We start from the raw sequence: 24,094 nt of genomic DNA, 5'->3' as shown, positions 1-24,094 counted from the left end.
GAAGAAATCGTCATTGAGGATCCAAATTAGACTTAAGATAGAAAAGAAAGTACATAAATCTTGTCGATAAAGTTCAACAATAGCGGAGAGACAGTTTTCGCTCACCAGATAAAATATTTTGAGACTTAAAGCAGTTTGATGGTACTTTACATCATGTTTTGTAATATTAAGCATCAATATGGAAGACTTCAAAACTTTATTCATCGATCATCAACAGAATTCATCGACTGATCTAGAAAGATAAAATAGTGTAGCACTAGATTCCATGTAATCATTCAAAGTAGCTAGCACTACAGACGGTTAACAAGCGTTCTGAATTTTTTCTGAATTTTTATAAATTAAGAATTCCCGTATTATTACGTAAGCCTTCATGGTGACGTGCATGTTGAAATTGGACGTGTTACCAGAAAAAACTTGTGTTGGTACATTAAGTCATAGAATCTCTCACAGCCCCTTCGTTCGCTACGGTCTTTCTAACAAGCGACGCTCACCCAGCCAGCCTCGTCTGGTTCCCTGCCCCCTTTCTTCCGCTGGCTGCGCTACACTCACGAAAAGAAAGGTGGCAGGGAACCAGACTACTAGCCAGCCGTGTTATAGCGTAGCTTAGCGGCCTCGCTCGGCTCAACTGCTGAGGGCTCTATTATGGACCAACAAGGCGAAGCCGGCGAAGGGTTGTGAGAGATACAGTCGGCGGAACTGCGCTCAAAGGTCGTATGGGACCCATATGACCATATGGCCATATGACCATATATCGTATAATTTAAATGTTGCATCTAGATACCGTGCACCAAATACATTGTTTGTAAACAAGAAACACGCACAGGCGCAGTGCCGACGACAGTTTCCCTTTAAGTCACTGCTATAACACTGAAGGCATTTCCACTCTACCTGTAGCACATTTGAGCATTTTTCATTAAAAGCGTGTAGGGTTCATACATTTGATGAAATTGTGATTTCCTAAAAAATCTACAGTTCGAATCATTGCCCAAAATACCTCCTCGGAGATAGTTCGTCCATGCTTGTAGCTATCCTTTCGCAGATTGACTTGTGTTTGGAGATAATTCAATATGATGAAGATATTTCCAAGTTGTAGAACATAGTCAATTGTCCCTATGATGTGGTCACCGGGCCTATCCTGGAATTATGAGAAACATTCAAAAGTTGGTACAGCCACAAACTGATAGTGTCACAAACAGCAAACCCAAAATATGGACGTTTGGTTTTGATACCATTTACACTGAGAGACAGTTGAATTAGAAATGAAGTAAAAATTCATATATTAATTTTCACGATCTTCGACTGTTTAATTTCTTAAATACAAGTAAGTGTAAAAATGAGCAAGCTGCTCTTTTTTGACACTGTGATTAGAAGAAAACATGGAATACTTGCAGTGTACAAAAAAACAGTGACGACGATACATAACTGAAAAAGTGTCAAAAATTACCCCTTTGCTTAATACAATCAGATTATTGTATTAGAAACGTTTTGAAGTGTCATTTATCGAATATACAAAGACAAAGAACAAACAAAGGGTCAGTTTCCACTTTTCCGTGATGATAGACGACGGATTGACTATGAGGGCGCTACACATGAGGTCAAAGGTCTTTCTACCAAGCTGATGATTTTTTTGCGGATAGTCCAGGGCAGTGCGGACTCAACTGACCTACTCAAAGCTTGCATTCGACAAACTTTAAGATAACGGGCCTTAACGATGACGAGGAGTAAAACTGGCAGAGACTACTTTGTCAGAACCAATGCTGCTGCTATGGTTTTCGTTGTGCTTGGTCTAGGGTTCTTCACGGTGAGAAACCATTACATTGTATTTCCTCAATCGAATAATTCCTCTCCTAGCTCCGTGACGATGACAACAGTGCTGGAAAGAGTGTGCGAATACAAGACTTTGCTAGCATCTATTTAACCGTAGCTGTTCACCTCCAATCACAGGAGTTCACAGACCCTTGATTCCTCGGAGGGTCCATCCACGCATGCTACTAGTACTACCTCCATGATCCTGGAGTGTGTGCACGCTATAGTATAGTACTGTACACTCAGCACTGTGACGGAGTGCCTGTGGGAGCTACAATGACTGAAGGGTGTGCATTTGTTTTATTCATTCAAAGTAAAAATAGTGGGCGTATTTTGCGAGCACATATATAAAACTTAACAGTGTTTGGTCTTGCAATATAGTGCAGGATAGAGTAAAATAGGCTGTAAAAAAATGATCAATATGTGTTACTTTCTGAAGTTAGTTATGGACTTTGATAAATGGTTGTGTGAACTTTGACCTCAAGGTGCAATGTAGAGCACTGTTCATTGTTATCAAATCATGTTTTAAATCAGTGTTATAATACATTTTACCACACATATTGCAAATTCACAGAGATGTCAGCACTTGACGTCAGTTTGGTCAAAAACTAAATGACTCTCAGTACAAGTAATACTTTGTAGAAGCAAACTGACGGACGATGAGACAAAATTAAGTTGAAAATGAATGAGAAAGTCAGTCATGAAGAAGTTGGACAATATGTTGCTTTATTTCATTCAAGATTATTTTCTATATGGAAAACGGGCAGTAAATCTTTGTTTTAACTCATAATATATTGAACCAGCTGTAGTCAAAACTTAGATGATTGATTGTGACATTTATTTCTCATTGGGCCAATTGTTTGTACATGCATTAACTGCATTAATCTATTATTGTGTTCCATGGTGTACAATCACTATCGTCTTTGTTCTTTGTAATTAGCATACCACCAAGTACAGAGAACAGAAAACAGTTGACTGATACAGAATATAATAGTAGCATTGGACAGATGCAAGCAAGACAGTTGTTTCTAACTTTACAGATGATATGTTTGATGATATGAGGTTATTGTGAAAATACGGCAAAGGCTGTACAAGAACATTGGTGCCGTGCAGCATCAATGTCCGAGTGCATCCTTTGCCGTATTTTCATAATAACCTTATTATTATACATCTTACATTCATAACTACAGTGTCAAATGGGTCAGGTATTCACTAGTTACAAGTTTAAGAATTTTTCTTCCTATTTATATCGAAGTATACAACGCTGTCTTGTATACACTTCTTTATAGGCACTACAGTGTCCACAACATGTTACAGAGCATGAGATGTAGTCTGGCAATCGTCCAGTGGATCTCTTGAAATGCTCAAAAGTGAATGCACATAAGCAGCCACATTATGAACTGCATATCGGGTCTAGTGGGGGGCACCTGGAAACAGTAACTGTTATGGAAAGGGTGTATTTTAGCACATGCAAAATTCTAATAATAGTAATAATAAACAATAATATGAAGTTACTCTGAAAATACCCCAATTTTTGTCAGAGTACAACAGAGATCATGAGATGTTGTCTAAGATATGGTAAATAGCATTGATGACAAGACCAAAATGACAAAAATCCAAGTATTCTGTTGATAACTTTGTTAGTTTACAGCTTAATAGTAAGTCAAATTTTACAAACAAATTGTTTTCAGAATACCCTTCATGTTGACAGTGGATAGCAGGACCATATACAGATCTGCCGTACACTTACATTCCATACAGAATGGAAGTTCAGCCTGCGGTATGACCATGGAGAAAATCCTAGCTGAGCAGTCTCATTTCACATAAAGTCATTAAGATTTCAGACCGGTCTTTATCCATTGACTTTTAGTGTCAGATTTTCCACATACAATGTGTAGAGTAGCTATGAGGTCAAAGGTCAAACAACATTCAAGCAAGGACAATAAAAGTTCTTGGACTGCAGTTCACTGATGTTGGACTGACAGGTGTATGATAATGAAATATATGTATGTTATAACAAAAATGTTACATGTTTATACAAACAATGAGAAAGTGAACATGACTACAAATGAAATGAGTGCAATGATAATGGATGGATCTTTCAAAGTAATTTGTATCACACTCCTTCAGCCTGTAAGGAACAAACTTTATTGAATTATTGTTTTCATTACAGATAACAGTTTTTAAACCAGAGATAATTCCTTATGGCAGTCTTGGACCATTTGGTAATTTTGTCAAAAATTTAGTGGACAACTATCCACAAGCACTTTACAAAGGGTAAGTTTACAGTGTTTCAAATTAGGTGCTGCACCCAACACAGCATATTTTGTTCAAAAATCACTTTTTTGCAAATATTCATTCAATCTTAATTAATTTGTGAACCCAAGATTAAAATATTGGTTGGGTTTACATTTTAGCTTGTCAAGCAGTCGTAAGTTGCACAATACAGAAGTATTAATTTATGCAAATGCATGCAAATCACCCGTTATCCTGGCTTATTTTCCTCCCAATTTCGAAATTTCCAAAGAATTTAACTCAACTCTGACTGGGTCAAATTTTTAGAGATTTTCACATTATTTTCTTTAAAGGCTATATAACAAAATGACTATTTTTTTGCAATAAAGGTCTTACATTTTGAATAAGAGGCATTTGAATTTTACTAATCATAATTTTAATGACTTTTTCTGCGTGTCAGTTTTTCATCCCTTGCCATTTTAGAATGAGGATAGATAAAGCAAAATAAAATAGTCGTTTTTTAGCTCATATTTGGTTTTATATATAAATACCAAAAAGAGCTTATATGATGAGTCTGAGTGGCATCTGTGTCTGTATATTTGTGGGTATGTGCGGATGTATGTCCGTCACACGCAAAGGCTCCCATACCGCCAAAGCTACCGTCTCAGTATTTGGTGTACAGGTAGATGTAGGGGTTGAGATGTGAATTTGTTCAAATGAACACATCAGTGTCAAAAATGTGCAAATGAGGTAAGAAAAAGGGAAATTCTGGAAATGTTCAGGAGTGTTGGCATGCCAGCATGCTACTCCACTGAGCTTGAGTCATTTCCTGTCATTGTTTATGAACTGTTACATATTAACAGACCTGCTCAAACTAAGGGATGGACCATTAGATCTTGGGAGGGGGTGGTCACAATGAAATTGTGAACACTTTTCTGCAATTGTAAATTTCTAAAAAAATTTTTTTCAAATAAGAAAAGCTGTGCTAATTTTTTTTTCTGAGTAAATTTTCAGATTTATAATTTATTTTAGTCCGACGCTGTCTGAGGATACAATGTACATCCATATCACTAGCGCAAATAAGATTGTGTGCTGTAACTACAACATACATATGGCCCAGTGATTTATATTGCTGATAGATATCGCGAAATGTTGCAGGTCATCTTTTGACAAGCTGAGAAGCGGTTTGCTAAAAAAGTGGTGAAATTTCAATATTTGTGTTTTTAGGACAATTTTTGCCCTTTTTTGATCAAAACATCTATTTCTCTGTAGCAGCGTGTCCAACTTTTGTCAACTTGTTTTTCTGGTTTAAATATTTCTTGTATTTTTTCATGTTGTACTGTGCAGAAATCATTGTCATAACATGGAAAATAGAATTTTCCTGCACATTAATTGTTGATCTTTGGTACCCATACTGGTATGTACCAATTCTGATCAAATGTGAGCGACACCGTATAATTGCGGTATTTTTTCAACATATACTCTTCTTTCAAGGTAAATATTACATTTCAGAAAATAGCATCAAGTTTTTGACTTAAATTGATTTTTGTCATTAATACCAAAATTGACGTTATTTACCCCAAATATAAACTCAACTCATCCTTCAAGTAACCTATTTGCTACCATACTAAACTTTAGATTCTCTGCTTTATAGTATGTGGGGTTTTCTTCATCATCTTTGATGGGAAACATAGCTTTGAAAAAGACTGTGTTGCAACATGCAGCTCCACCTTAAATGAAATTCTTAGTTTTCCATCTGCTTGCTGATAGGTTTTCAGAGAAAATTCAGAAAACAAACACAATGTTAACACAATTACAAATAAAAATATTATTTTTTTAAAGAAACCAAATTAAAATTGAGCTTATGTTAATACACTTGTGTTTTTTGTCTATGTTTGTTTTTTCCCCCAGGCTAGCTGGTAGGTTTTCAAAAATCCAAGGATGGCAAGCAAAGAATTTTCTTTAGGTGGCCTTATAAAAATAACTACCATCATACCCGTCATTGTTGCTATCCTCCTCCTCCTCCTTATCATCATCATTGTCATCATGACTTGCATATTTGACTTCCATTTAAAATTGTAAAATAATAGATATGACACACAATTATCTCATACCATCCAGGTGATATTTTTACTTTGATTTTCATCAAATTGAATTGTATTTCTTAAAGTGGAACATGGTAAAAATTTCCCAGTTTATGTCACACCAGTTGAATCAATACTTTTATCAGTTTTGATTTGAATACCTTCATACAGAAGATAATTCTGTCATTGACAACACTATTAGTTTTTCATCAAAATCTAAGTTTTTTGTTTTGTAGTTTTTGTCAGTTTAGCAATTGAAGATGAAAGCTACATCACTTTCCTTTTCCTTTTTTTATTTTGCAGGTACATTCTTGCTTTGGCATTGCATGTTGGTGAGGGGTTTCTTACACAATCTATTTGTAGGTAAGTTGTCAAATATGAAGTGCAGTTGGTGTCATCTGACCCTCACCTCAAAGCCCATCTCTCAACATTACTCTTACCTTCTTTTTAGACTACATTTCAAAACTGGTGTGGTTAAGTTTAAAGTTTTTAGGAATGTCTCATTAATATGTGAGATAATTATTTATCTAAAATTTGTATAAGACAAAGTAATGATGCCAACAGATTGGGGAGTGCAATGCTTTGTTTCTTCATTGATTTCCCCAAGGTACAGAAAATACATGAATGTGTCAATGTTTCCAACCACAAACTGGTATGGTAAAACATCTGTTGTACATGTTGTGGCCAAATTTTTCTCAGTTGAAATTTGCATCAACCATTATTGTCATAGGCAACACTGTATTCCTCTAGTTTTCAAGGTGATCAGCAATGTTTTCATTTTATAAAATTCATGTCTATATCATTCCATTCTTGTGTTGGTTTCTGTAGATTATCATAAATTATCACAAATGTTAAGATGTACACATTGAATATTACCAGTCTTACGGTGATCTGAAACTGCATTTGCCACTTGAAAAGTAAGCAAACGAATGTAAATAGAAATGATGGAAGTACTCAACCAGTTCCTTCAATCTTCAAATAATCTTTATTTAAAAAAGGACATTCGACAATGCACAGATTGCCTGCCTCAGGGTATGAACTAATAGACAAAATTGGATTAATTAGAAGTGGCAATGGAAAAGTGAATAGCCACAGAAAAGTAAATGAGTAACAAAAAACAAAAATGGCAGAATAAGGTTAAAAAATACAACAGTAAGATTAAAAGTATGGATACATGTATGGTGTAAAACAAACAAATAGCTATTCCTTCTTGCCTACAATATCCACACTGGAATTTGAAGTGCTCCAAGGGGCAGGGATATATTTTTAGGCCACATTTGTGATAGTATTGTGAATCTGTTTCCTATGCTAATTTTGTTGAAATTCATGTGATTTTCCAATGCAAGATTTGGCCAGAATTTGACAGAAAGCAGAACACAGCTTACATGTATAGGATAAAGTGTAGCAAGCCAGCATATGACATAGAGAAAGTGACATAATGTACACATGCTCTGTTGCCTTAGCAGTTCTCAGTATATGGCTGCCACTTTCTTGTACGATGACGATATAAAAATTAACCCTCTTTCTCCCAAGCTGTATTTAGTTTTACAGTTTGTTTATCAAGCCTGGTAGAAAGAGGATTCAAAGGGTTTTTAAATACTGGAAAGTTTGGATGAATAAATACAATACCATTTTAGTTTACACTAATATATGTGAGATTACTTGATCCCTGTTATCTTTAGTCATGAAATTTGCAAGATATGAAGTTAACCAAGTACACTGGGGGAGGGGGTTAGCATTACTGTTGTGGCAGTGATGTACAGGGTTTATGAATAAAGCCAGGTTTCAGAAATACTTGCATATTGATACAAGTGGTAGAATAGGGGAGCAGCCTCCAACTTTTAGGGTTTTCTGTTGTTTGTAAAATCTAATGGGTAAATGATGAATGGGGTTTTCATGCAATAACCTATCTCAACATACCACTGTATACCACCAGATTTTTAGCAGTTTAAAACATAGTGATAGTGAGTGTGTATTTGTAGTATATTGGTCAAAACAGAGTGGTATACCAATTGCTGAGGTGGTTTATTTTTATTTGATCATAACTGTATATTGAAATTCTGGCGTGACACGTTAAAAAGTGATTTTTCTCTAATTTTGAGCTTGTGCGTTTCCAACTGTGCTATATGGCCAGTATAGCACTGTTATTTTCACGTTTCAACCAATCAGATTGCTGTATTTCAGCCTGCAATATACTAATAAAATATAATAACAATTATATCATACCAGTATATTGATGGCACAAATACAGCGATCTGATTGGTCGAGACGCGAAAAGAGCCATGGCATATTGGCGATATACCATGGCTGGCATACGCGTGAGCTCTCAGGTTGAGCAAAAATCCGTTTTTGACGTTCCATGCCATAATTTCAATATACTGTTATGATATCATAGCAATAAATCACACCCGGCGACGGTATACCACTTGATTTTGACCAGTTCACTCCATATATGCACTGGCTATTGCTCGTGCATGTATGTCGTGAACTGGTCAAAATCTCGTAGTATACCATCGCTGGGTGTGCTTTATTGATTAAATATCACCTGTTTATGGGTCATAACAGCATTGATGTCATTTGTGCTGCATCAAACACTTGATTTACACTTTGTGTGGTATCTGATGCAGTTCAAAGGACACTTTGCTGATAAGACTTACAGAACTGGTAATGTTTGGTAGAACCCTCTAAAATCTATGTTCAGAAAGATTTTATCTGTGTTTGTCTAATTGTTGATCAAGCCAAGATGACTCAAAGCAAAATCTGTAGAAACAACTGAGTGGTTTCAATATAAACATTGATTATCAGGTTTGGGGAGATGAAGTAGACAATAAGTTAACCCTTTGAGCACCAAAGTCAAATTTTGTTGCCATTATAGAATATACCCGAGTCAAGTTTTTCCATATTTTTGCCAAAATTTTGATAAAGAACTGCAGCAAATGAAGGGTGATGTCCTTGGTGAAGTCTACAATGTCTTCTTTGTGTAGAAAAATTCACAGACAAGTTGTAAAAATTCTGAAAATGTACTTTTAAGCACAACAATCTTCTCAATTCTCATTTTAAATGATTTGGAAATTACAAAAGACATTTGCTTGTTAAGTTTTCTCAGAGAATGACCCCTTAGTTTGTCATAACTTGCTGCCCAAAGTATGGCATTCGTAGTACCTAAAGAATGTGACTTTTATGGTTGTTTAGTGGTTATTTTGAAACTTTCACTGAAATATCTAAATGTACTTTTACTAGATAATATTTAACAATTATTCTGATGCTGCACATTATTGTTTTTATGCAGAATTGAAAAAGTTATAAGAAAAGTTACCTTGGATGATAGAAATCAAAGAGAATTTATTGTACTGTGTAGACTGATGCTTTGTAAAATTTCAACCTGAGTCAGTAAAGTTTTATCTACAGAATTCTGTTAGAATTAATTACGCGGAATCAGCAGTTGTATGATGACATTTACTTTGAACATCTGTGATTGTACAAAATGCAAGTAACTATGGTAATTTGGAAGTTTTTTGAGAACTCTCATCCTGTTAACCAACCACAGCATCTCAGTCTACTCTATGAAACAGAGAAACTGACATAGCAACGCTGCATTTATTTTTTTGTTGTCATTGACAAATGAATTTAACTCATGATGGAATGAAAAAATGCTGAAAGATGGATAAGGATGTAGGCACACGCTTGTATGCCAAGTGTTGCAATAGATTTTGTCACAGGGGCAAGAAATAAGTCCCCTGGGGTGGGGAGGGAGATTTTTTTGTGCAACGGTTTACCTTATTTGATTTTATTAATTTTGACTGTGATATTTCAAATAAAGAGTTCAACTCCAAACCCACACCGTCTGACTGCTTTATATATTACCAACAAGTCCCCTATCTCCTCTCCAACTTGTGTATACACCAATATAATTGCTGCGAAAACATTGCCAACTTGCTAATCCACTATCCATATCAGCGGATTAATTGATTAGGTCAACACCACAGCGGTCACACACACGTAGTTATTTTACTACCTACATGTGTGATGGCTGTGGTGTTGACGTAATCAATTAACTAACACATCCAATATACCCTGGGCAATTTGATCTTTACCTCACCCCTAAAAACAATGTCCTCAAGCAGGAAAGTATTTCAAAATTCACAAATTAACAAAACCTTAACAGTCACATCAAACTCAGTTTGGCTTTGCTCTCTTCAAATATTAATGACAGCCCCATAAACTTTGATATTTGAGTCAGAGTAATGCCCTGACAAGACGTTAGAGATCTCATTGCCTTAAATTGATGTATACTTCATAGCTCTGGGAGAGAAGTAGGGGTGAAATTTTGGGGGAGTGGCATTACTCTAGGGCTAATACTTTGTGAAAGTGCATGAACCTTATACATTATTGGTATTTGTTTTGGCTGCTCATTTAAGGAAGCAAACATTGTAACTCATAAATGTATAAAAGTTCAAATTTACTTTGCATATTTGATTGTTGAGACTAGTGAGACTCAACACGACATTTTCAGGTCTGTATACCCTGCATTTTAGATTTGCACCTGTGACTTGTCTAAACTGTCTGAAGTGTAACTCATTCTAGAAAAAATATCAACATACACAGGTGATAAATGTAAGATTTCTGAAAGACCAACTCATTGCAGGATTCCCCCAGACAGTGCTGACAATAAAATGCATGACTCCATGCATTGGAGGTCTATACATGACATTTTTGGTTGGGACGTTGGACACTGTGATTCCAGCTTTGGTACAAGACCTATAAAATAGCTGCACACTGGACAATAAGACACGACAGACCCAATACATATTAGATAATACATTACACTTCAATGCCGCGTATTTTAAATTTAAGATCCCAATCTTGATGGGTCTGAATAAAATGTACTGTTCTGTGCTGACCTAAAGTGTACTCATTAACCTTGTCCAGTATGTCAAATTTTGAATGTAATCTCATTTCATGATTTTCTATCAAAGTCAGATTTGTGAATGACAAATAAGTGGAGTGTGGTTCAGCTGTACTGATATTGTCATTACCTAAAATGTGATGTAAGGTCAAACAGATCAAATGTGTAATGTACACTTTGCTGTCAGTATGCTTGAAATTTGAGATTCAACATTTGTAGACTCCCAAAATGAACTGTCTATAAAAATTCAGACATATCAGATAAAATAAGCTTTTGGCCAGCAGGGTACTCATATAGGCATTTTAGGGGCCAATGTCTTCTGTCAGTCTATGTGTGTTTCAATCTGTCTGTCTGCCCATCCATTTGTCCATCTGTCAGTAGACCAAAATTGTGGAGCGTGTACCTTAAAAAATCATTGCATTAAACTTGACTTGCTTTTTTATGAGGAAAGTTTCAATAATTATCTGGCATTGAGTTGAATCTCAATGATGTTGCTTGCAGAATTATGAGAAAATTGTATAATTGTGATTTTTCATAAATTTAGAAAGGTTTCCATTAATGATAGAGTTAATTCTGTGACATCCATGTATATTTCTAGGTAAGGACAATGCATTCAATATTGTTCAAATTAGCGTATAATTTATAAATTTGTATTTTTGACAATTTTGTTTGGTCACTTTTGTCCAGAGTTTTCTTTTCATAATTTGTCCGGAGTTTTCTTTTCATAAATGGCTTGTCCAATAGGTCTTGATTTGGATTTGGATGACCTGATTAAAATGACCAAATGATGAAGTGATTAGAATATGTAAATATATGGCCTAATTTTGTCATGTTTTTGTCAAAACATTTGAGTATAATTTCCAGTTGTTTTTGCCTTTTTAACAAATTTGAAATCTATCACGCCTACGTAGTGGAAGAGGTAAAATTTAATCAGCCTGAATTTATTACCCAGACTTTTTGTTGATAAACAAAGCAATCTTGTAGTATGAATTTCTTTATAATTCTAGGATTTTCCCAAAAATGGCTTATATTATCACAACCATACTAGTTGTCTTGCAGTGGTTTTGTTAATTTCAAAAGTCTATCAAATCTATCATAGCCACATTGTGAATTGCTACAAATTCAATAACTAATCTTAATGTTCATAAACATGACCATCTTGTTGTGTGTGAGTATGTTTCTTAACAATTCTGATAGTTGTCAAAGAAATCTACACAAAGTCACTTGCAATGAATCGTATCATCAGTAACTCATGTTTTCTATAAACCTGTTTCTCTTTTCTCTGTTTTTCCAGTTCAAAAGGCATCACAGATGGTACGACTCGACTGAAATGGTTTATGCAGACGCTTTTCTTTGGAATTTTCTCTCTCTACCATCTGCTTGTCTACAATCCAAAAAAGACAAAGTGATGTCTTCTGTAAATTACAAACATTTCTTTTTTCACACAGAAAAGCACAAATTGAAACAATTATGATGCTACTGTCCATTTTATACAGTGTATGAATTTGCTGCTATTATTTTATGCATTTTATTTTGGAATGCTTGTAAAAATACTGACATTTTTATGATCCTCTCGTTTTGATTGTACTGAGTAATTTTGCTGCCAGTCGGTTGTTTAGTTTTGCAATGCAATTCATCATTATTGTAGAGAGGCACTCCTCAACATGAACAGTTTACAAGGGACTTTTTCAATGACAGGTCAAAGGTCAAATAGGTCAGTTGGATAAATACAGTGGCAGGTTTACTCGATGAAAATGATGCACATATAGTTTTTTTAAAGATTAATCTATGAACTGTGTGATGCTGCAGTACTAAGTACATCTGGTTTTAACCAAATTATCACGGTGAAAGTTTTATATCAACTTCTATGAATTAAAATCACCATTTTCAAGATCCCTGTTGTATTATGTATCAAACTGTTTGATAGCTTATGAAGTTTGTAGTTTGTGTGTGTACCAGTATTGTGTGTGTGTACATGATGCACATATACAGCTGTAGCTGAGTGTTGCAAATATTTCATTCAGTCAGTCCGAAGTTAATTACTCAGAAAGCTTTCTCTCTCACTTTGTATTTAGTTGCCTTGTACACAGTTTGGCTTTGTGTAATGTCAAGTATCTTATTATGCTCTGGTCTGCTAATTGAGCACACAATTATGTGATCTATTTTAGTGAAGTCAATTTAATCAGCTCAATCACTAAGTTTAGTTACATAGTTTCCTGTCAGTTTTTCTTGAAGTTTGATAATGCAGATCAATACTGTTGATAAGAAATATGAATGATTTTATGCATTAAGGTGCGACAAATGAGTTCGGAAGTAAATATCTGCAGCCTAGGTATATGTGACAGAATTTAGATGAGTAAAGATGATACAGATATCACTGGTTGCTAATTCTTATACAAATGTCATCACAGTCAGATATTGTTTCCTAGTCACAGGTAGACAAAATTTCACAAATACAATTCAAAAATTGCAATATAAAGACTTTATTAAAATTCTGTACTTTCAAAACAAATGGTCTTTATCTAACATTGAGAAACCTAGATATGAATGACATTTGTGTTGCTGAGCCACATTGTGTTTATTAACCATTCTAGTCGATGTCAATTCACCATGTACTTCATTTGCAGATGTTACCAAACTTCAATCTTCCAAATAGGAAGTTAAACACCATCCACTAATATTAACAATGATCAAACAATAGTCGAAAATTGGTGCCTTACAAATACATTTTCTATATAGAGAGAGAGAGCAGTCTGCATAGCCATGACTATCCTGGAAGGGGGCTTGGAAGATTTTGGATAAAACAAAGATTCCAAGCAGTCGCCTTTTAAAAGACATCCCAGTCACAGGTAGAAAAAACATAAAAAAAATTGCAGGCATAAAAAAAAATTACAGTTGCAGGTAGAAGCAGAATTTTGACAGAATGGGATGTTCACTTATATCTGTTATACAACTTGAACGTACTAGTGGGGGATCATATTGTGTATGATTTAAGTTTCAGGCTTCATGCATGTTCAAAACACTACAATATGGCCACCGAACGATTCCTTCTTAATTTGTAATATTTAAGATATTCTTGTGTCAGTACAACGCCAACAGCTACTCCTAACCCCTCCCCACGGTTGCATTGTAGCACTTTAGTCGGCATAATTTCTCTCCTCTCTATGCGTTGTCCTAGCTTACTAGGTTCGTTTGCAATGCTTTTTACCTCTTACTGTAAAACAAACATAATGATTGACAAGTAATAGCGTGCTTTTTAAACTGATCGAGTCCTGGATGACATCATTTGCAGTCACCTTGTCCTCCATCGGTAATACCACTGCAGTACATGTTGACGTGCAACTTTGTGTAGCTAAACGTTTCTTTCTTAATGTTTTTACATCATTTTGCTAATATTCTTTACAATCCAGTGGTAAGTTTTACTTGTCAACGCTCCTTTTCGGCATTTCGCCGTCTCAAACTATGGACAGTGTGCCACACTGCCATACAGAACGCAAAACTTAAAAAAAACCAGAAAATCATCTCAGTGCGATTTGGATTCCTTTGGTCCACAGAAATATTGAAATGACCCCAACTCCAGATGATGTGTAATACAGAACGCAAAACTTGAGAAAACTGTTAAACTATAAGTACACTGTTTCACAATCATTCTTTGAGGATCCACTTTCAATAGTGATCGACGTTGTCTTTGGTTGAAATGTTTGATATAGTGACCTCATTGCACTGACACTAGCGTTACTCCACAACTCATTTTACAACGATTTGCTATGGGTAGAGACAAAGATATCTAGATAAACTAAACTTACATTTTAATTATAGTAATAATGGCGAATTACCTCAAATCTCTGACATAAAGTAGGGCCAGAAAAATGAATCTGTGACAGTTACTTCTACTTTCCTGTGTACAGCTCAGTCTTATGGACAACAAGTCGGCTGAAGAATAGGGTTATTTTGGACTTTTCGTCTAATTTGAGAAAGCAACTTCCAATTTATTTGGAAGTTTTGTCACAGTCCCTCTATCGTGGATAGAGGGACTGTGGATAGAGGGACTGTGGTTTTGTGATCTCCTAAACATACGCGTCGCTGAGAAGTACATATGATATGTCTTTCTGACATGAATGTAAATTGCATGCAAATTTATGTAAATGAACCATTTTTGGAAAGAGAAAAATTTTAGTCCATGGTTCACTTAGACGAAGTTCGCCTTCGGCAATTTGGTCAGACTATTGCCCTGTACAGTGCATTTCACACTACAATATATAACCCGAATAGAGCGCCATTAAGGTGACGTTGTCCTTTAGATAGGTCCGTCCTGCTAAATTAGCCGTAATGAAATCAGCGAACTTTTTAAAAAGAGTTTTTCGCTGATTCCATGACGATCACGCTTATTTTTAAAGATTTATGGAGACTAGTCACAGAATACATCGAAACGAAGCAAATGGTATCAGATCAATCTCTACCCGACAAGTGCCCTTTGATCAAATGCTTGGACGAAGACTGTATTTCGGTGAATATTTGAATATGACAACCTTACAATTGACATATACTCTTCTATATTTATGAACGCAATAAGTTAACATATACATGTAGTTATAAATGTCACTGATTACGATAAATTATCACTCCATGTTGTATCTTTTACGATCATCCATTTTGGCGGCTGTTTCGCGACGATTATATGATGGCAACGGCACAAAATTGACAACCGTTGCTTAACATCAGCACCTTCGCTGAATAACGTTCTCACGTATAATGATATTTCAGTATGAGGAATATCTGATTTACAGCGCCAATTGGTATGCGTTTCCTGGTCTTTTTTGTACTGGCATAATGTGGCATTGCATTTACCAAAATGACATTCGTGGCATGGCTACGCAGGAATGTTCAGGTCAGATCGTCTTTTTGCCCCATGATAATTAAAATTCAACTTTTCGGTTAATCTTCACGCAACCATCATCACGAGACGCATGCGTCACGAATTATCAGACTGCGCACTATATTCTACCATTTTTAGCCAAACTCTAGCGCAATTGAAATGGGTGACGTGGAAAAGACGCAGGGAGGATTCAAGGCGCCAGGGCAGGTATACGGTGCCGACTACGGGCAGCCCCCAACGGGAGGAGCAGTGGTAGTGCAGCCTGGTTATGACGGTTCCGTGCAACCAGGACAATATGGCGGAAGTATACCGATGACAACCATGCCCCAGGGAGTCCCTATGAACTGTCCACCAGGCTTAGAATACCTGACACAAATAGATCAAATTTTGGTGTATCAGAAAAGACAGTTTTCTGAGAGTAAGTACACGTCATTGATATTTAATGCATGCAGCGGCAAAATATAAAAACATGTGATTGTAAGCAGAAGCGGAGTGTGTGAATCAAAACGAAAAGCTCTGAATCTATGAAAAGTAAAAAAAAAAGATGAAAATGATTATAGATGCTTACTTTCTAGTTTTTCATATTTGAGTCTATCCCATTTTTTTTCCAAAAAAGTGATTTTAAAACCAAACCTGACACTGAAAACGACTTCACAAATTTGACCATCGGTCAAGGTCATCGGACAAGATGTCATCGACTGACTACGCGGTAACTCAGAAATCCATCTCATGTGTAGATTGGCTTTTTTTTTCGACAAAAATTTAGCATATCATGCATGTGAGAATTTCTTTCTCTTTCTCTCATAATATACTTTAATTAGACACTGGGAATCTAAAATTCTTTCATTAGAATTGTGGACGGATATACAAGAGGTGTTTCAAGACTCCTTGTTGTACCACGGTCACTCTATGGTACGACTATTGCACCAACATGAGGCTTTAACTTTTACGCAGTAGCTAAATGGCACTGCACAACACACTTCTGTTGAAAACGTTGGAGTTAGATGTGTCCGTCTAATGAAATCCTATGGAGTCCTTAAATCATTTTAAACCTTTCGGTCTGAACACAACTTTGAAAGAGACAGTCTTGAAAAGATAATACTCATTTTGTTCAAGTCGACGGTTTTCAAAGAGGTACCGTGCTGTTAAGTTTCCACTTATGTCAAAATAAACCTTTCAAGAAATTGAGTTAATTTTATTGTTAAGGTTTTATAAATTAAGATCAAATGAAGGCATCAACATTCATATAAACAAGATACTTGATATTAACCTGAAAGAAGGATCTCTTGACTGATCCGAAATAAATTGTGTTTTGTCGCCAACAACAAGAGTTAGAAGTTCCTCAACAACGACATAAATCACACGATCATTAAACGTGAATAGATAAAGCCTGCGACAGCTGTGCACATGTATACTTTTGGTTGTATCTCATTTTAAAAAGACAATACTCATGCCAAAGTCCACTTGTCCTCCATACCACTTCTCATTAAAATTCTACCGTCTCCAAAACATTGGTGGATTTCATGACTAATTTGATTGTAACATGTTTTGTGGTTTCTATGGATACGAGTCGCCAAGTTTACTTGTTCACCATTGAATACAAGTCCGGTCTTGGGCGACGCCAATTAAAATACTGAAAGACTCAAACCAATTCCTAGCTGAAAGATACGAAAAAAGGGATACTGTCATAGTAGTTGCTATCATATGCATACATCGACCCTTGTCCTGAAAATTGTCCCCGGTGACTCGTACGACCAAAGTCCAAAATTTGACTGAATCTGTGAACGAACATCAAGGCATTTTGCGGAGTGAATTTTTCAACCTCTCGATTGTTCACATTCCATGGCTTTTTAGATTGTGAGTTGTCAAGGTTGCACGCGCCTCGGCATTATAAGAGTTAAATGTTTGCTCAAACTTTCCGTAAAGAATTTTTAAAACCATTTCCTTTCGAAATGAAGACATCGTTAGTTACTCTGCAAAATTTAATATTAGAGAAACAAATTACGTAGTATGAATCTACACTTGAAATTCAAAATGGCCGCCATTCTGTGTATCTCTATCGCGGAAAATGAAATGTTCACAAAAATTAGACAGTGAAAACTTTCTGTCCAAGTGACGCATTCTACCTTCATAATGTGAGATTGTAAAGAATATTATCAGATTCTACAGGTGGACTGTCAATTCTGTCTTTTTAATGGTACATGCGACACTGAAAACTAATATTCGTTAGTGATATCATGATCGCGGGCATGGTCCTAATAACTTTGTTGGAGCAACAGCTAACGCTAGTAATGTCCTTCGTCGAGCGCGCACATAGACGTCAAACAATGTACAAGTACAGCTCAAAACTGGGCGACATCGACAAACTGACCCGTATGCTTTGAAATTCACAGAGGGTTAATGAAGATGCTTTGCGACGTTGCAAACACTGTCTCCGATCCGCCTTGACATTACTTGGTCAACAAATGAATTGACATTATCGTTGCATGGTTTTGAAAATTTTGCTGAAACCATTTGATTTTCTAACGCCTTTTAACATACAGAAGAGCTTGAGTGCACAAGTGAAGTATGCTATAATACAACTCATACTCAAAATACGCAATGACGCCATTTTCTAGTTTCTATCAGAACTGCTAACGCATCTACCAATGCGTATTCAGGATAACTGTGAACACATGCATACACCACAGAACACTCACGATATGGCTATCACTTGTGTGTATATAGCCAGAGTAACTCATTTTCCTTCTTGACAAACTTCAACAAAGAAAGTATTCAACTTAATATTTTCAGAATTGTAAACATGTTTCATATCACTAAATAATTGACATGCCAGGTTTAATGTAAATGCTTCTTTCAAAATTTGGAATAAAAATGAGGAAAGGGTAACCATACAAATTTTAGGAGCAGATAAACAAACTATTTTAAATTTACCGATTATTGAAATTTACAATGGCTGCAACCCCTGTGTCAATTCTAGTAGAAAAACTGAATTTCGACATTGATAAATATAATTACTCAAGGAGCTTCAAAATGAGCCAAGACAACTGGTAGATAAGCAAAATATTGTAAAAGTTTAAGACTTCGAATATTTGTCCCGAAGCGCATTCTGTGGAAACTATCTAACTACCAAGTACAGCAATTTGACTTTTCCTTTGTCTGCTTACAGTGCTATGTGGCTGTGAAAGGAAAAACGAATATCGACTTTGCAATTCCATGGGACAACAAATATATCATGCACAAGAGGGTAAGAAGTTAAACTTAGAACTTTTAGTATTTCAGTTGTATGTATGTATGTATGTATGTATGTATGTATGTATGTATGTATGTATGTATGTATGTATGTATGGTACACACAATGCATTTCTTTGTTGCACCGACTGAAAAAATCAAAGGAGTCTCACGAATGGTGATATTTGTGCCTAATTATTCAATTGTTTATTCACCGTTTGTTTGTTTGTTTGTTGTTCAAGATACTGGGTTTTGGAATCGTCAGTGCTGTGGTCGTATGAGACCATTTGCAATGCACCTTCGTGACAACAGCGAGAGAGAAGTATTGACAATAAAACGACCATACCGTTGTGAAGGATGCTGCTGTTTCTGTTGTCTGATGGAAATTCAAGTTTACACTGCAGACGGTGTCTTGCTCGGAGGAGTTAACCAAACGTAAGTGGCGCTGGTTAACCGATTTTGTTCCTGGTAAAACTATATCTAAAAACTTCAAAACCATGGATTGAAAATTGCGCTGCGTGCTGTATGAATGCGGCAAAATATTCAATATTTTACAAATTTTTCTTACATACAGTCTAATCAATCTATATAGGTGTGTCGGCATGGCCCTGCAGTTGGGCTTTGTTGATTTATTCGTGACGTCTATGGTATTCATTGCAATCACGTCTTTGAATGGCAAACTCATCGGACGATCTTAAACTATTTTTTTAAACAATTTTCTTAATTGTATGTTTTCTACAGTGTTATTGATTTTGACGATCCTTATAAAATATTATTTTGTTTTGAAACGCACTGCATTTCCTTTCAAGTAATGCCCTACTAGCTTGCCAGAAATTAATGCGGCCAAGATTTATACACTGTCTAAATATGTACAGCCAAGTTAGTGCATGATTGTGCTATGTATATCGACGGACGGCATTTTGCAGACAAGATTGAGTAGTTTATGTCACGAAACCTTATGGCGGTTTTATTCTGGCACATATTATATATTATAGCCCACACATGGGGCTATGTGCCCGAGGGTAGGTGACCATTTGCCCGACGTAAGGAGGGCAAATGGTCTCCTGTCCCGAGGGTACATAGTCTGATGTTTGGGCTATAATGTTTTTATTACATGCCTCTCTTACTCAGTTTGCACCAAAAATATTTACGTTTATTGGCAAATTATAGTCAAATGCTTTATTTTCAACTTAGACGAAAAACAGTGAAAATAGAACGATTTTCATCATCGACTGGCGCATTGATATATTTAAACTTCTGTTATGCGGTTTATCAATATTTTTATGCGAAATTTTACAAAAACAGGATTTTCTGTGCTAAACATGAAATTTCAAGACTTTTACATCCAAAGTTTTCAAGTTGAAAATAGTTCCGGTTCACTTTCAGTCCAGTGATGACTATGCGGCCTGCGACGTCATCGGCGAGTTACCATTGAATCCTATGGAGCGCGCGACGTTCGATATACGAGGCATGTAATAAAAAAGTCTTGACGATGTCAGCGATTGCAAAACTTTCCAGTCAAAAACTGAAGAGGTAATCGTCAACGAAACCTTTCATTTTCCTTATCAGATAGAATTGATTCATAAAGTAAGGTTCAGACACTATATCTTAAAAACCATTCATACTTAAACACGATTGGAACTATTTTGGGATAATTGGATCACCATATTTTTCAAATTTCTCAAAAATCTTAGGTGTCCTGTAGCTAAATGTCTCAATATAACAAATAACTTCACCATCCAATTATCCCAAATTAGTTCAAATCGTGTTCTAATTATATATATATATATATATATATATATATATATATATATATATATATATTATATATATATATATATATATATATGAGACATATTAATTTCTTATATTCTTTTGGTTTAGATGGAGCTTGATTTTCCCAAGATTTGACATTCGAAACGCCGAAGATGAGACAATTCTAAAAATGGACGGTCCTTGCTGTCATTGCCGGTGTTGTAGCGATATCAATTTTGATGTAAGTTTATACACACACGCTTTCATGGCCACATGTATTTGAGTCAGTTGTAATCTTCATTTCGTTTGTATGATGTGCCCCTGCTATACATCAACCAGACTTCATTTTTGCTAAACATTAATGGTCGATAATTCTCAGGTAAAATCGCTTGACAAGTCTACTACAGTGGGTCGAGTGACTAAGCAATGGGCAGGGATGGTGACCGAGGCTTTTACTGACGCCGATAATTTTGGTATAACATGTGAGTATAAAACATTTGATATTTGTTATTACAATTTTTATTTGTTAATCTAAATGAAGATAGGAAGTAGATTTTCAGTCCCAGGTCTAATACAGGGACCAATTTCTGTGCTATACGACTGAGACCTTACCATATCGAAGCTGTTTTAAGTCTCTCAGCATTTTATCGTAACACAAGACATATATATCTATCATCTACGAATTCTAAGATCGCAGGTATACTGACACCTGTTCAATTTCGCCATAGTTAGCATGGAAAGAGAAAATCTAACCAATCACAGATTTTAAGCGGGTGGCCGCTTTTTAAAAACAGCAACCTCACATGGGTATTTTGAATACCAAGGAACGCCCCTTTGACCGTATATGGTCATATTTAGATTACAGGTGCCGGTGACTGTATGCAACACTCATAAAAAGCCCGACTAACATTTGCACATCTCTGTCTCGTGAGATCTCGCCATGAGTCGAAACAAGGACCTTTCCATTTCTGATTTTTCTTTTGATTATTTCTGAATTTAATGGTCACTTTGGTGCTTGCATGCATAAAACAATATACAACTTTTACAGTTCCGATGGACCTCGATGTGAAAATGAAGGCAGTGATGATCGGTGCCATGTTTTTGATTGTAAGTTTCAAAAACAACATCCAGCAACTATTCCTAATTTTGATCAGTAAGACAAAGCTTGCTTTCGATAAACAATATCGCAGATGTATTAACGACCTTATACGTGACAGATGACCTTGCTATGATATTGTTTTATTCAAAATTCTGTCTCGATATGAGCCACACAGTTATTTTATGAATGCTACCAGTACCACATAATCGAAAGCGGCCATAGGCACATGTTATGTACGTTCACATCATGTATATTATAATGCGTATGTTCATGTGTTTCCACAAAAGCAATTTTTAAAAATGTTTCATAATTTGTTGTAATCGATGTAACATTCAAATCATTTTACCTCTTCGGGGGCTGGGATACGTTTGATTTATGACCTACTAAATGAAGTAGTAGCATTGTACAATTAAATTATCTATTTCTTGTTACAGGATTTTATGTTCTTTGAGCGTGATTAAGTTTGAAGAAGATTAAGAGCAACGTATGAAATGACAAAATGTTTTCCAAGAGAGCTGAATTTTGGCCTCATTAGAAGTGTGAAATCATCGGCTGAATTTTGCGGCATCAGCGGTTGAAAAATACATAAATCACAAGACATCAGATTGATTTAGTGTTTTATAAAGTTTGTAAGAAAGGTTTAAGAAAGTTAGGGACACAATTTTAAACGACAGAACATTTCCCTAAGTGTCTGCGTCAAATATTCTCATGTAATACCTTGACCTTTGTCAAAGAGTCAACATGTGTATAATAATGATATTTCACAAAATATGGTAGTCACATATGAATGTTGAATTTTTTACACTCCTCCCAATACATAATTATGCAGTAAAATAACCGACAATTTAGCTTGACTAATGATCGTTTTCTAGAGTCTATTGAGGTATTTTTTCCAACATGACACTGTAATGTTTTTGATACTGTGTACGTGAACCATATCTGTAAATACCATGCGTAATTTAAAGTATCTCTGAACATGTGAACTGAAGGCGAAGGTTTCAAATAACTGATATCACATGTTTGTCAAAAACCATTCAAGTGCGCAAAGAATGCAGAGGCTACATATCTATCGTATGATAAGACCTTATCTAGCCTTAGAGAAGCGGCTGACTTGCAGCGTTTTTGCAAGGCACTGTAAGTGAGGCTACCCACAATTCCCCTTAATTTGTTCACTCAGACACTTTTTGCTAAAGGCTTTTTAAAATTTTATCAATTTCTTAACAATTTTTAACTTACAATTTAAGTTCAGGATTATTTGTTAAAACTATTAAAATTATTGATTATGTTTAAAATTCAAGAGTAAATTGAATGAGAAGTCGACGTTTGGAGGTGCAAAAAATTGCACACTTTTCAAGATAAAGTTATCAGCAACTAAGATGGTCTCATCATACCACCTGTCAGACATGCAAATTTCCTTTGTTACGAACATTAAAAAAATCAATACCCTTTCTTTTGCCAACACAGATGCAACTTATTCCCTTAGATAGTTTCCTTTAAAATATTGTATACGGCTGTCAAAAATCTGTCAACAAAATTACAAAATTGCTATCTCCTCCGCCGAAAAGGGGTTGAACTTCTTATTATTCACAGTGAGAAATCAGAAAATTATGATGATCAGAACTATGTTGCCAAACATTTGAAGTATGGACCGAGTTGTTCTGTGTACAGAAGAAATTTGCTTCAGTTCAGTGAATGATCTCCGTGTTCAATAAGAACGGTAAGATTCAGCTAACCAATTAGATAAAAGCTTCCAAATCGCTGCAAGTCGACCCTAGAGTAGCCATAGAGCACGGATATAGCAGTTCGTGAAAGGAGAGTTGGAGGAACAACTCAGAGAGGAACCATCTTCGAGTTCTATGCTTACAAGGATAACTACAGGTACTATGATAAGATTGTATCTGAGTGTTTGTAAAAGAGTAGTAATGTTACCGCAGTTGAAATCTACCTCGGCATTTAAATTAGCACGGCTTCAGTTTTCGCATGCACAGTATGCAGGACCGTTTTGTTGCCATTTCATGTAAAATCCACGAGATAAAATTTATATAGGAACTATACGTATATGTATTGCAAAAATAAATGTTACCGTCTTGGTTTTTATTGAA

General features: G+C 35.7%; 2 protein-coding genes across 2 annotated transcripts; both read left to right on the top strand.

The window, feature by feature from the left end:
* The first annotated feature begins 1,594 nt into the window (after window positions 1–1,594).
* LOC139119500 (transmembrane protein 254-like) lies at window positions 1,595–12,924 on the top strand. Its single transcript, XM_070683357.1, has 4 exons — window positions 1,595–1,801; window positions 3,980–4,083; window positions 6,429–6,488; window positions 12,326–12,924. Exons 1-4 carry the CDS (start codon window positions 1,712–1,714, stop codon window positions 12,438–12,440), a joined length of 369 nt encoding a protein of 122 aa, XP_070539458.1. The 5' UTR covers window positions 1,595–1,711; the 3' UTR covers window positions 12,441–12,924.
* A 3,051-nt stretch (window positions 12,925–15,975) lies between these two features.
* On the top strand, window positions 15,976–24,094 carry LOC139119497 (phospholipid scramblase 1-like). Its single transcript, XM_070683355.1, has 7 exons — window positions 15,976–16,325; window positions 19,077–19,154; window positions 19,381–19,573; window positions 21,023–21,134; window positions 21,273–21,375; window positions 21,942–22,000; window positions 22,427–24,094. Exons 1-7 carry the CDS (start codon window positions 16,067–16,069, stop codon window positions 22,451–22,453), a joined length of 831 nt encoding a protein of 276 aa, XP_070539456.1. The 5' UTR covers window positions 15,976–16,066; the 3' UTR covers window positions 22,454–24,094.

Source organism: Ptychodera flava, chromosome 19 (assembly GCF_041260155.1).
Source record: "Ptychodera flava strain L36383 chromosome 19, AS_Pfla_20210202, whole genome shotgun sequence".
NCBI classification, from domain to species: domain Eukaryota; kingdom Metazoa; phylum Hemichordata; class Enteropneusta; family Ptychoderidae; genus Ptychodera; species Ptychodera flava.
Note: the sequence above shows the minus strand (reverse complement) of the source record. Positions and strands in the feature narration are given on the sequence as shown.